The 13995-nt window shown below is 39.8% G+C and overlaps 1 protein-coding gene across 1 annotated transcript in view; it reads left to right on the top strand.

Annotated features, from left to right (window-relative positions):
- The first annotated feature begins 416 nt into the window (after window positions 1–416).
- Window positions 417–13995, top strand: part of PLCL1 (phospholipase C like 1 (inactive)) — a 301427-nt gene continuing 287848 nt past the window's right edge. Inside the window, exons 1-2 of the mRNA XM_032480117.1 lie at window positions 417–708; window positions 6505–7794. Coding sequence (XP_032336008.1) covers window positions 7552–7794 — 243 coding nt within the window. The 5' untranslated portion in view covers window positions 417–708; window positions 6505–7551. The remainder of the gene's footprint in view (window positions 709–6504; window positions 7795–13995) is intronic.

Here is a 13995-nt window from a genome sequence, read left to right as displayed (position 1 = left end):
GTAGGAGAATGCCTTGGAAATAACCTTGACAAGTCTGCATTGTTCTAATGGCTTGGATGCCTTGACTATTGTGCTGACACATCTCTATTTATATGTGTATATATACATAGATGAATGTAAACTGAAGTTGAAAAGATGCATACCTGGTTGTTAATTTGACTTGCAAGGAGTGGGAGGGTTGAGTGGATGGAAGAGTAGAGAAATGTGTAAGACAAGTAAAAGAGGATATGAAAAAATTTGTACAAAAATGCGTATGATCACATTCATGCTATTATTTCTAAATCTCATACGAAAGGCAAAATTGGGTTTATACAGCTTAGAGGAAAGAAATGAGAGAAATAATGTCACAGAAATGGAAATAACCATACACAATTTTATTGAATATACAACATTTTTTGGTTTTTACTGGTTTAATAGATGTCAAGAATGTTTATTTGCTATATAAATCAAGCAGTATCTGGTCATATGAACCAACAGCATGGTTGTGGAAAGAACTTAAACTTACACATCTGAATCAGTCAGGAGAGTTTAGATTCTGCTATAGCAGCAAATGACCTCCAAATCTCTGGGGCTTTCAACAAAGGTTGCTTTCTTGCTCATGTTACCTGTTCATTGCAGATTGACTGCAGCTCTGCTGGACCTCATTTTCAAGATCCAGCCTCTATCTGGTGAACAATTAATTTTGTGGCAAAGGAAAATGAGATCATGGTAAGTATATACTTGCTCTTAAAACTTCCGTCCACAAGGGGTTCTTCCATTCATCTTTTACTGGCCTAAGCAAGTCACATGTCTGAGCCTGCAGTCAATGGGACAAGGATGTATTAACTCTCTCACGGGAGAGGACTGGTAAACATATCCCAGAGTAGGAAGATCTGGTTTATGACAGAGTATTTATGAAGTATTTCTATGTAATCATAGTAATGAATATTGTTAATGATTGGTGAGTAAGGGGAACTAATGATGAGAAACAAGAGAAAATACTTTTTTTCTAAATTAGTAAGTGCTTTTTTCTCATCCACTGGGTGTACAGGTAAGAGACACTCCTTTTGATTTTAATTTAGTTTCAGTCACAGATCGTAGACCATTCTTTACATTTTCAGAATAGAAACAAAAACTTCTTTTAATCTATATTTTGCAGATAGGAAAAATTAAGGTAGATGGGAGGGTAAGATTCAATTTTATACACAGATTTAATTTTTCTGAAGTTTAGAATTCACAGCAATCTGTTGATGAGAAATGTAACATTTATCAAAAATCAGAAAAATATTCCTTCCTTTAGAAATGATAGTCTGAAAATAATAGTGTTTGGTACTTTTTGCTTAGAGTTTAAGTATTTGCTCATAAAGAATCTTCCAAATAAATTCTGTCTGCAGCTGTAAGCTTAGTTATTGAAAACTCATTTTGGTTCGGAGAAACTTTAAAGAAAGCTCTGTAACCTTTCATTACACTAATTATAGCATTATACCATGTTTGTTGCTTATTATCTCACTTCACAGTTTAAATTAAATTTTAGTCCTTTGCTGCTGCTCAGAATTTCAGATGACTCCTGCAACACGTTTTCCCCCCCTAATCTTTCAAAAACAATTGTGACATTATCTGAACAGTTTCACCAGTACATTTTATATAGAACAGAGAATGGCAAAATTCCCAAGTGTAGTTCAACAGCTGTTGCTCCTCCACTTGGGTTAAGGGTAGAGGCAGCTGTATCCATGGTGACCTGTCTGAGTCAGTGAGGGTGGGAACTGTGGGATTCTCACTGGGGTTAATGACAGAGCAAATGCAATCCAGCTTTCACTAGACATTTGGCCTCAAAAGGAATTTTTTAGAATAAAGGACTCACTTTTTACAGCTTCTCACTTTTGTAAAGCAGGTGAACTTGTGCTTAACCACAGAGCTACACCTGAAAACTTATTTGGAACTAAAAAAAGGCTTGCAAAAGGGACCATATTTCACTCATGTCTTATATTTGAATTTCAAACATACATTACGATTTTGTGCTTATTTAAATATCACACTCTGCTTCTTTCACCCAAAAGATTTGATGTAGAATGCAACAGAGGCATATTAATAAGGTTAACAAAACAGCTATAAGACTAATACACCATGACCAAAGGAAAGGAGTGCATCAGAGAAAGAAATATGACTCTCTATGTTCTTCCAGTGGGTCCTATGATGCTGAAAAGCATTGATAAACTTCATGTCTTGGCAAAATTGGAGGAAGAACCCCCACCACATGCAGATGAATTAGATTAGGGGTATGTACCTGGGATGGGGGAGGGGAGGAGGACCATACCTCATATTCACTCTTGCATCACAAGTGTCAGGCTTTGAGAGTATGTTTGATTTGAAGAAGTTTATATTATAAAATCATATCTGGGAAACACTCAAGTTGTTAAATAAAATAAATAAATAAGAGAAACACATTTTCATGGGGCCTCACAGGTGCCATTCCAGTGGTACTTTTCATATGTGCCTTTGTGGCTTCTGCATCACTGGGGAGCATAACCATAACATGAGCTCCAACTCCAGGATCTGTGTCAAAGTAAGTTAATACACAGAAAATAAATCAACACTTCACTGTCTATTTTTATAAGACCTTTGCCCTGCACATACAGACTGTTCCCAGATGATTGGCCAGGGGCTCCTGATAGTGTCTCTTAGCCTCAGGGTCGGTGTGGGGTGATTCCTGAGGGGTAGTGTTAATGGACAGACCCCCGAGCTTTCTGTTTTCCTGCAGATAGTACAGGTTTCCCAACACCTGGACAAAGCAGCAGCCATTTGACACTGAAGAACATTGACTGCAATTAGAGATTTCTTAAATTTATCGCCTTCCAGTACTTTGAAGTTTCATTAAACTGGTGAATCTAGATCTGTCCTAAACAATTTGTAACTTCGCATTCTTCTAGGACTGTTATCATGGAGTGGAGTGTACTGTACTTAGAAATAAAGTTAGTTGAGTTTTATGTTTTAGTTACTGAAATTTCCTACGTAATTGCTGATATAAGGGACAAAGGAATATCTGTCAAGAAAAGATAAATCTTGAATCTTAATAGGATGTATTAGGTTTTGCTTATCTTTAATTGACTTAGCATATATTTAGGATACTGTAATATTTATACTACAAATTACCCTGTAAATTGTTTTTTTCTTGAACTAACAAATAAAAATGATTACAATGTGTATTGGGGAGTTCTGTGACTGAATACAAAGATATATGTGACTCAACTGAAAATGCTGTACTGATGTTCAGTGAATCAGTCAGTTTGAATTTATCAGGAGAACTGGCTTTTAATATTAAAATATTCTTTCTTACATATATGTCGATGAGAGGATAAATGTATTTCCTCATGCACTAATAAATCAGTTAGCTGCATACTACATCGTGATGAAAGAAAGGTAATGCTGGTATTAAGAGAAGAGGTCGTTGTGCCTAATGTGAGTGGTCCCAGATCAGAAGGAGTGGTTCTTCAGAATACATGAAGTCTCCAGGACCATCACAGGACATCACAGGACATGCTCCTTATGAGAGTCTTGTGTAGCAGGAAGAGTACAAGCTTCAGAGTCACTGACTGGGACTCAAATCCTGGTTCTGTCACTTCTGGTTGGCTCTGACTTTGAGCAAACTAATTGACCCTTTGAATCCTTAGTTTCCTTATCTGTAAAGTGAAGTCAGAGTTCTTTGTAGAGGATTATCTGGTACATAGAAAGCAGTTTTCAGTTCCCTTCCCCAACTGTGATTTCCTGGTAGTGTATGGGAAGTCTTAACATTCTCACTGGATTTTTCTTAGGCCCAGGGTTCTGGAGTGACTAACTCGGGCTGGGACTACATTGATGTATCTGATCTCTGATTCGGGGCTAGGTATTTTTAGTTTTGCTGGATCTGGCTAGGTTCTCATCAGTTGTTTTTCAATCCAATTCTAGATTTCATGTTACTCGAGTTTATAAGCATCCTTCTAATTTTGCAACTGTTTGCTTTGGGTCTTCTCTGATTTTTGCCCTGGGATGGAACTCTAGACTCCTTGACAATGAGAAGTCCTTCAGTAACAGAGCCATTTTTCTTTATCAGAAGTGGTTGTTTTATTCAGTCAGAGGACTGAAAAAGTGCAGATTCTGCCCACAAATATTCATTGAGCACCTGCTCTGTGCTAGGCGTGATTCTGGGAGCTGAAGATACAGTAGTGAACAAAACAGACAAGGTCTTTATGCACATGGGGATTATGTTCTCCATTTCAGTGGGGCAGAGACAGGAGGTCAGCATGACAGAGTATATAAGTAAGCAATTCCATGGACAGGACAGTTTATTTACAGTCATAAAGTCCTATAAGAAACAAAACAGAATAATATGAATAATATGGTGTGTGTGTCGGGGTGAAGGGGCAACTTGAGATTTGTGGTCAGAGAAGGACTCTCTGAGGTGGTGACATTTGAATTGACAATTTATGGTTCTTATTCACATCCTTTCCTTCTCTCCCCAACCCCCAACTTCCATTTTGCCCATCAAGTGATTGCCACATTACTTGGTGAAAGATTGGGAGGCAGGAATTGTGGGTGATAGTAATTTGGAAAGAGGGGGTTGTTCATGGAGGGGTAGGAATGTGTCTATGGCTGCTGAACTAACTGAATCTGTCTAAACCTTTCTCTCAGTTTTGGGAATGGGGCCACAGAGCAGAATCTGTGCCTGGGAAGGAGCAGGTTCAATGGAAGGGTTTATTTTTTATTTTATTTTTAAAAATTATTTAACTGCAAACATGAATATCAGGAGAAGTCTTCTGAGCTTATGCTAGAAGACAACAGTATGAAAGACTATATTCTTAGAGTAGAATGAATTAGACAACAGCCTTAACGAACAGACACTTAGAGCAAAGATTCAGGTGTGTATGTGTGTGTGTGTGTGTGTGTGTGTTTGCCTTCAGATGATGGTGAGAGAGAAGCCTGCTAAGGAAGAAAAGAGATAAATCCAACTGCCCATCATCTAATTGAAACACAAAAAATTTTATATACTATATGCTATACTTTCTGGCTTTGTGTGTGTGTGTGTGTGTGTGTGTGTGTGTGTGTGTGTGTGTGTGTGTGATGATCACTGACCTTAAATGTTAGTAAGGTGACACTGATTTTAATATTAAAAAATTATTATCAGGATGGTATACACAAGCCATTTACATGGGAAATCCCTGTAAATGATGCTAATATCATAGAACAAGATATTGAGTGAGATAACTGCAGTTTTAAATTTCTCTGAGGACACTCCAAGAATGGAATTTTTATTTGGGTAACCAAGAAAAATAAAGCTCTGAAAGCAACTGTAGAAGACAGAAATAAAACAGTATTAGTTGAATATCAAAGAAAAAAGTGGTACTTTAAAATAGGTTATATTCGTGAATTTAGCAAGTAAAATTCTTCCTATTATGAGATAGATGGGAATTCCCTGAACTAATGGAGAAGAAGGACATGTATTGTTCTTTCAAGTCTAGGTGCCCTTTTATTTCCTTTTACTTCCTTCCATTTGTGGGTTATAAAGGCAGATTAGTTGAAAGGACATTTTTAATTGAGTTTCCCCTCCTCTCTCACATATGAGAAAGAAAGAAAAAGCATTGCTATTGTGGATGCAATTCTCAGGGTTTCACTAGAGGGTAGTGTTGGTTCTAAAACGAGAGGTTGCTAATCTGGTATGTTCATTACTAGGCTGCATTTATATTTAAAGAAAAGGTAAAAATCAGGCCTTTTCAGGTCTTCCCTCAAAGTTGGTAAATGTCAAGTCTGAAAACTCCCAAGGGCCTCATCCAGTTCTGGCTGCTTGCAGCCCCAGAGGAGCGAGATAAAGTGAAGAGATTACTGGAGGAGTTAAGTGGCAAGTTCTAATTTCAGCTCCTGCACTAACTAGTAGACAAGAAACTGAAATTTTCTGGGCCTTTATCTCATCTGTACAATAAAAGGGCTGCATCAGATAATCCCTAAATCTCTTTGCATCTCTAAAAGTCTGATATTCTAACAAATTGTGAGTCAGAAAGCCTGAAGAATTTCTCATGTTCTTGGCTGAAGGAACAAATAACACCCCAAATTATAAAATTGTTAATAATTAAATTATAATTTAATGTATAAGCGAGGCTTAACATAGGTTCTAATATTAAAAAAGCCTTTAAATTAAAATGTCAAATCTTCTGTCCTACTAGGAGACATCAGAGCTATCCTTTTCTCATCTGAGTATTCTGCAGGTAATTTCAGTGCCTTAATGCCTCATTCAAGGATATCTCCCCTCTTGGTTGCTAACTTGCTGGAAATGAGCTAAATATGTTTATATAGGATTATCTAAAGAAAGGAAGTTGAACCACTTTCAAATAGGGGTGTTTTAGGATAGAGACTAAATCCCTCACCTCACCTTGTACTTAGCATCCATCACATCTGTGAGGAGTCACTCTCCAGAGGGGATTTAGTTGGTTCAGTTTCCTATCACCTTCACTTCTTTTATGTGATTCTCTTTTCATGTCACATTTTTTCACATTGCAGAGTGAACTGAAGATCTTTTCACGGAACTTGAAGCAGATTACCCAACTCTAGGATCCCAGTAAACCCTGGTTTATCTCAGCACGGACTTAACTTCTAAAGGTGAGAGTCTGCAGTTAACCCCTGATGGTGGGAAGCTGCACTCCGCGTCACCCCAAAGGCTTTGACACTGATACTCAGCATCCCGTTCTCCTTGACATTGCTTTGCTTTAAAACGAAGTTTTTCTTTCCCCCTCCCCCATCCCCTGATTTTGTTGCGTCTTCAGGTTCGTTTCCAGCATCTAAACTTCCAAAATATACACCGAGCGCCTCCGGGTGCGCACACGCGCGCACGCGCTCACACCTCGCTCTAGTACACGAGCCCCGCTGGGCCGGCTCCCAGTGAGAGAACACATTCCATTCTTCGCGCTCGGGCACACCCCTCCGCAGTGGGGATTGGTCGGCCGACTCCCCCTCGGCGAGGCGAGGCTCCTAAGAGGCCCAGACGCCTGCCAATCCCCACGGGCTGTCAAAACAAGTCTTCCCTCCCTGTCACAACAGAGCGGAGTGGAGGTCGCCGCCGCCGCCGCCGCCGCCGCCGCCGCCGCCGCTGCCGCTGCTCTTCCTGGGGCCGCTGCGTCGCCGTCCGCGGGCAGGTGGAGGGTGCGCCGGGCCGCGGTCTCCGGCCTTGTCTCCTTTCAGGCCGCGCGCGTCCCGGCCTCGGAAGCCGCCGGGCCAGGCGCCCGGTGCCTTTTGTCTGGCGCAGAGCGGGCGTTTGCATCACATTTCGGACACCTCCCTCTCCTGTTCGCCTCTTCTTCTCCCTCCCGCTCACATCTTTTCCCCACCGCCGCTGCCGTCCCCCAGTGGACTGCCGGCCTCCTGGACCAAAGCCCACGGACGTCTCGACCCGAGCAATGTCTCCTCTCTAGAAAGTTGCCGCCGCCGCCCGGCGGTGAAACAAAGTCTGGCGGGGCCGCCACCCGGTGCGTGAGCGCACCCGTGCCCAGCGGCTGGACTCCGCTGCCGGGCGTGCCGCCTCGCCCGGGGGAGCCCGAAACGCGCTCGGCCATGGCCGAGGGAGCAGCCGGCAGGGACGGTCCCGTGCCGCCAGACGTGGCCGGGGGCGAAGAGGACCCCCGAGTGGGCCCAGACGCCGCCTCCGGGGATGGCTTGGCGGCCGCCCCTGGGGGCCGGTGGAGGGACCGTCGCAGTGGGGTCGCGCTGCCCGGTGCTGCAGCGGCCCCGGCGGACTGCGAGGCCGGCCTCCTGGAGGCGGCGCGGGCGACCCCCCGGCGTAGCAGCATCATCAAGGTAAGCGAGGCCGCGCCGCCCCGGGAGCGTGGCTGTGGGTGGTGAGTGGGTCGGGATATACGGTGTCCGGAGGCATCTCAGGCTTGGCATTGTTTTCTCCCATCTCTTTCATTACTAATCCTTCCTTCCTCGTCCGGAGGTTCCCAGACTCAGCTCTTGGCGGTGGAAGCAGAAGTGACTTTTTTTCCTGATAGCGAAGGAAAAGTTCCGTTCTGCGTCTTTGTGTTTTAATGGATGCGTTTCCTCATTTTCCCTGAAAGCTTCGCTAAACCGTTGATGAGGAGGGAGAACTCAATATAAACGCAGACCCGCAGGATGGTTGTGCGCTGCTCTCCAATGAAAAGTTAGCTTTTCCCGCACAGTAAAGGAAATGCAGTTTACTCTCAAGTGAAAAAACAAAAACAAAAAAACACCAACAATAAAAACCCCAAACCCTCAGGACTCAAATGGTCCTGACATCTCTCGGAGTGTGAAATTTCCCCCCGTAGGCAGGCAGAGTTTTCTTTGGACGCTGCGGCAAAGTAAAGAGCGATGGTGAAGTCCAGAGTTTCCGCGCTGCGGAAATCGCAACCGGAAAACAGTCAATCTACCAAGCAACATTCCGGGTCATTGTGGTTACCACCACATCCAGGGAAAACGCTTCCCGACCCTTCAGCCACCAGTCACGGTTTCCCTCCATCCATTTGACAGGAAATTTGTAAGCCTCGCCCCTTTCCTATCTCTTCATGTTTTCCTTCCACTTGGGGCTTTTTTCCTATTTAGTATTTTATCTTGGGTGCATGACATTGGGATAAGGTCTCCTAGAAGTCAAAACCCTCCCACAGGCTTTGGGAAAGGGCCTCTTAGCATAAATGCATGTGGCTAATCTTGCGTATGTGACATTAAAATCTATCTTGGTAGAGCTATCGGTATGAAACTACTTATATATTAAAATAAGCCAAAGATGATAGTGAAAGGTGGACTTGGAACTGCTTAGGATTCAGCGTACTTGGTGTGCTAATACATTTAAAACGCTTGTTCAGGTTTAAATTGTATACACCACATAATACATATCTCTTTCTCAATCTCTAAATTGGAGCTCCTCCTGCCAGTGTGGGTAGACTGCTCCCACAGTCCATCCACCTAGTTCCAAGTATGGTCTAAGCTTTTCCCCAATCCTGACACACAGAAGTTTAAAACCGAACAGGGAGATTTCTATATTAAAAGAAGAGTGGGCGGTTGTTGCAAATGACTTATAGTAGTTTTGTTATTTTGTGACTTTAAGATTATGTGAAGAGGAGTGTTCTGTTCTGGGTGTGAATTTAGATAAAATGGAAATGATCGTTGTTTTTTCTTTTTAACCCACAGGTCAGAAAGTATATTGTTTTGAACCCCCCCCCCCCAAAAAAAATCACAGTTAGGCAATGTACATTTTGGATTCTAAGATATAGAGAGTACACATGTTGTGTGAAAACAAGAGCCACAAGAAAGTTTAAAATAGAGCATCATAAAAAGCAGTGGGCTTTTCATGTTGTAAAAATAAAAGTAACAGAGTGTAAAGAATATACAAATCCTTATAGCTAAATTTTCAGTTTTTAAATTTTAGTATGTGCTTTTTGATATTCTCAGAAGGGTCCTTACTGAGTAATGGTGACTTTTTTTTCTTGAACTATAATTGATTTGCAATATTGTTAGTTTTTGAAGTTTCTTTTTGTGACAAAAAGGAGGGAGGCAACAGAATAGCAACTTGATCCTTTGCCTATTTAATAGGAAAATAAACAGTTAATAAATGGTGTTTAAAATTAAAGATACAAGAAAATGAAGTCAGTTATTATTTTAGATTAGCTTTAATTGGAAAAGTAACATATGCACAGGATAAAAACAAATGTTGCAAAGGAGTATAAAGGTAAAACTCCCAGCCACTCCATATTCCCACTTACTTAGTCCACTCCCATAACTGCTAACACTTTCTTATGTATCCTTCTGGAAATATTCCAAGTATGTAAAAGCATGTGTATCTGTCCATATCTGTGGTGAACGATTGATGCGACTGATTTATGTAATAAAATTTGGCTAGAGTTTTACAGACCTCATAGCTTCAGATTTGCTCCAAACATTTTGATGCCTAGAAGGTTGTCTAAGGTCATTGTGATGAGTCAGTTAAATTTCAAGGACAACCTTGTAGGTCATTGATGGTCAGTGGTTCTTGGGGTCTATTCCCAGAGGTCTTCATTTTCTTCCATTTTCTTCATTTTCTTTCTTGGGGAAAGAGGCAGGTGGTGGGCTCTATTCTACTCCCTCTGTGAGTTCAAGGACCCTTCTGTTAACATCTTGAATCTGCCGCCCTGTGGTTTATTCACTGTAGCATAATAAAAATGAGAGTTTCTAAAAAAGTCTAGATCATATAAGGAATCAGTAGCATATGTTCTGTATTGAGAAAAAAGATGCATTCTTCATCGTTTTGCCAAGAGTTCTTTTTATTTGGCATTGAAACATATACGAAAAGAAAGGCTTTAGTACATTTTAAGTTAATCAAACTATTACATGTTGTTCCAAATAGCCTTAGTACAATGATAATTGATATTCATGATCATAACACTGAACCACTGAAAGATTGTGAATCATGAAATATTAAATTCCTTTCAGCTCAATTTTGGGTATTGTTTCCATTCTAATTTGACTGCTAATTCTCCATGAATTTGAATATTAGATAAAACAGAACAGTGCATTTCTCTTATCATGCCAGAAACCAGACTGTCTTGTATATTAATAAAATGAATGTTTTTAGTAAATTTGCCCTCCCTAATTTGTGAAAACATGTGTTTAATTGAGAAAATTTCCTTCTGAGCTGATGAAAACAATGGCAACATTTATCTTTATATATCTTTGGAAAGTCTTCATTCGACTATGATTGTTTCTTCCCTTATATGCCCAGTTCTAAGTTTTAAAAAATTTAATGTGAGAATTAAACTAAGTTCTCTTTAACCTGTCCATTTTTCCCTGTGTTTTTCTGTGTGATTATTTTTGACAGCATTGACATTGATAAATGTTGCATGTTTTTTGGTAAGTGCATTGTTGTATATACCACAATATTGCACTAGACTCCATCTTAATTGCTTCTTCATGACTAGTGGTTTAAAATGACAAATCAATTACATGCAAGATTGATACTATCTAACAATTATATACTATTCTCCATTCAAATATATTTCTACTTAAGAAATTAGACCATTTATCTATCTCATACTTAGTATCAAATTTATACATTTAAAATATTCAACGTTTTATAGTTTATAGCTCTGTAATAGAAATTTCTGGAAATAGAAAGGAGTGTAGCTTATTCCGTATACTAGATGGTAGGAATTGAGATACATACATGTTTTAAAAATAGCAGTTGATTTGTCTTCCAATATATATATATATATATCACATATAATCCTTTTTTCCATTTCCTTTTGATTCTACATAAGTGTGAATTCTCTAGAAGAAATTATCACTCAGATCCCGTGGACATAGGTGTGTGGGATGAGGATAGGAATTGGAAATAAGGTGCTGAGACGTGCACTGAAGCAGCTAAAGTAATGACTTCCGTGTTGTTTGTGTCTCTTATTTTATATCATGGCCAGTTATTCTGTCATGTTTATTGTGGGGCTGTTGTAGTGGGTTTCTGAGCTGTAGCCTCAAAGATGCACCTTGGGTACCTGTTGACCCAAATCAAAATTTTGGTACTCCTCAGAGGGGCAAAGGAAATTTTTTTCACTTCATGAAGTGCTGCCTACTATGAGTCAGGTACTATACTGAGAGCTTCCATTCATTATATCACTTAATCTTCATAGCAAACTCTCTACAGTAGAGAAGGGAGGCACAGAGAGCTACTAATGCTATGTGGAGTCAGGACTCATACCCATGTCTGTTTACCATGAGAACTTGTGGTCTCATGCTGATTCTCAGATGCAGGAAGCCCACAATCCATGACTACTTTTTAGATTAGAAACAACATGAACATCCAAGAAAGTGGCAGATTATTGGGACCCCCCAAACTATCCTTTCTCGGCTCCACCGTCTCCCCATTTCAGAACACCTGGATGTGGATGACTCTGGAAAGGGAATGCAAACTCTCCTGCCTTTTGTCATTGTGTTAGGCCTACACTGTATTTGAAAAGGCATAGCAGCTTGGCAGATGTTCGACTCATCAGTGTATGGAGGGCACATCTCCTCTCTTATACCAGGCCCACTTCTCCTGTTCCCATGCAGACAGTTGAGTTTGTGAAGGACTGTATTCTCTTTTAGATTGATGTAAATATCATAGGATATTTAGGGCATAGGAATATGAGTTATTCTAGAGGAGTGATTAAATAGGGTATCTTGAGTAGGAGCTTTGAAAACATTTTTTTATAGAGACAGCTATGAAGGGAATTAATTGTGATTGAAAAATAACTCAAAACTTTTAGACATTGGCCTGGGAGTTAATCAGCATTTATAGACTCTTTTGCCTGTAGAAATACATGTTAAAAGTTCCAAGTAAGCGACTCCTGGGTGAATTTTGGGTAAGCAACCCGATTGTACAGTGGAGCTGGCCAGCCTCTGCTGGGTACCATGAGCATGTCCTGGTGACTCCAGTTGTAGGTGCTCCTGAGGTTTGATTCATAAATAGCATTGAACTTCTTGTCTGGATTTGTTTTATTACCCAGTAACTTCAGTCAGAGTGTTTACTTTCCCTGAAATTGCCATAGAAACATGGTCACATTTCACCTTAGAAGTGGTTGCTTCTCATTGTAGTGCCTTTCTGATGTGATTTATTATAGCATCTCTCAAGAGAATTCAGAATAATATTTAGATAAGGAGCCTCGTCATATTTTGATGAAAGATTTTAGCAGTACGTGTTGATTAATGCTTGCTAATACTATCAGAATTTACACCAATTTTTTCCTTTTTGGAAAACATATTAAGGTTTAAAAAGTAGAAATTAATTGCATACCTACTGAGGAATCAAACATACATTGCAATTAAGACGGAAGAGTGGTTATCCTAGCCTTTACCTTTTCACAGTAAACAGGTGATTAAATTTTGTACAGTAAAATGTCAATTGAACATTTATTGCCAAATAACACCACAGGCACAACTTGGTGTAATGAAAAGACATCAAGAAACAGCTGACTTTACCTTTGGTGCTACTGAACTAACAATCCATTAATGCTTCTAGGTAATAATGCCAGAGTAACCGGTCAGGCAGTGGGCTGGGGAGTAATCAAAGAAAGAATTGCAGCAGGCTTCCCTGCCCACCCCTCCACCCCTGGCTCCCCACCCCAGTGACTTCTGTTCAACTTTAACAACTGAACATTAAACATAACTCCATTTTGGGGAGCAGTGTCTAAACTGAGATATGTATAAGATTGTACATCAAAACAAATTATCCAGCTTAAAATGACTAAACAGAAGTAAAAGGCAGGAGTAAAGTTATTTTTTGAGTTTCCCATTGGTATCTCAGTACCAGTAAATGACCCATTGGTTATTAAATGAGGAGGGAGAATAATCTGATTGCACTTCCAATCTAAATCTAGTAAACCTATCACAGCAGAACCTGTCAGTTTGACAAAATCTCGTATTTTGATGTGTTCTAATAATGTAAAAAGATTTGTTTGTAGTTTTATCAAATCTTATTTATTTTTACATGCCAGTTCATCTTTGTATCCCAGTTCCTATAAGGTTTATGATAGAATATATTGTAATTCATGAATTTACTAAATTGACAATAAAAAAACTGAATGGTTAGCTTCTATAACGACAACGTTCTGTCTTGTGTATTTCAGCTAACATTTGATGGCAGCAGAATTATAGTATGACAAAGTATTGGAATAGTCCCTTGGATTTACAATTGGATTTGATTTGTAGTTTAATCTGTAACATTTTATGTGGATGTGTTGAAAAAGGATATAATCTAGCATTTTCAATTTACCTCACTAATAATTAATCTAGCATCATTTTGAGATAAGTAAGATTGCACAGGTGAGTAGAAAAGAATCATTTTTTATATTATCATTATTGCTCTGGGAAGAAGAAAGGCAAGTTAATTTTGAAAAAAAAAAAAGAAAAAACAATCCATCCAAAACAAAACAACATTAACAACTAAACTACTTTAGTAAGTGTGCTTAGTTCTCAAAGATTTCTTAATTTGTACTTGTGAATTTAGGAAAGTGTGTACGTATTACTGGCAAGATTATT

The sequence above is a fragment of the Camelus ferus genome, chromosome 5 (genome assembly GCF_009834535.1).
Source record: "Camelus ferus isolate YT-003-E chromosome 5, BCGSAC_Cfer_1.0, whole genome shotgun sequence".
Classification (NCBI taxonomy): domain Eukaryota; kingdom Metazoa; phylum Chordata; class Mammalia; order Artiodactyla; family Camelidae; genus Camelus; species Camelus ferus.
This window is presented reverse-complemented; position numbering and strand designations above follow the sequence as displayed.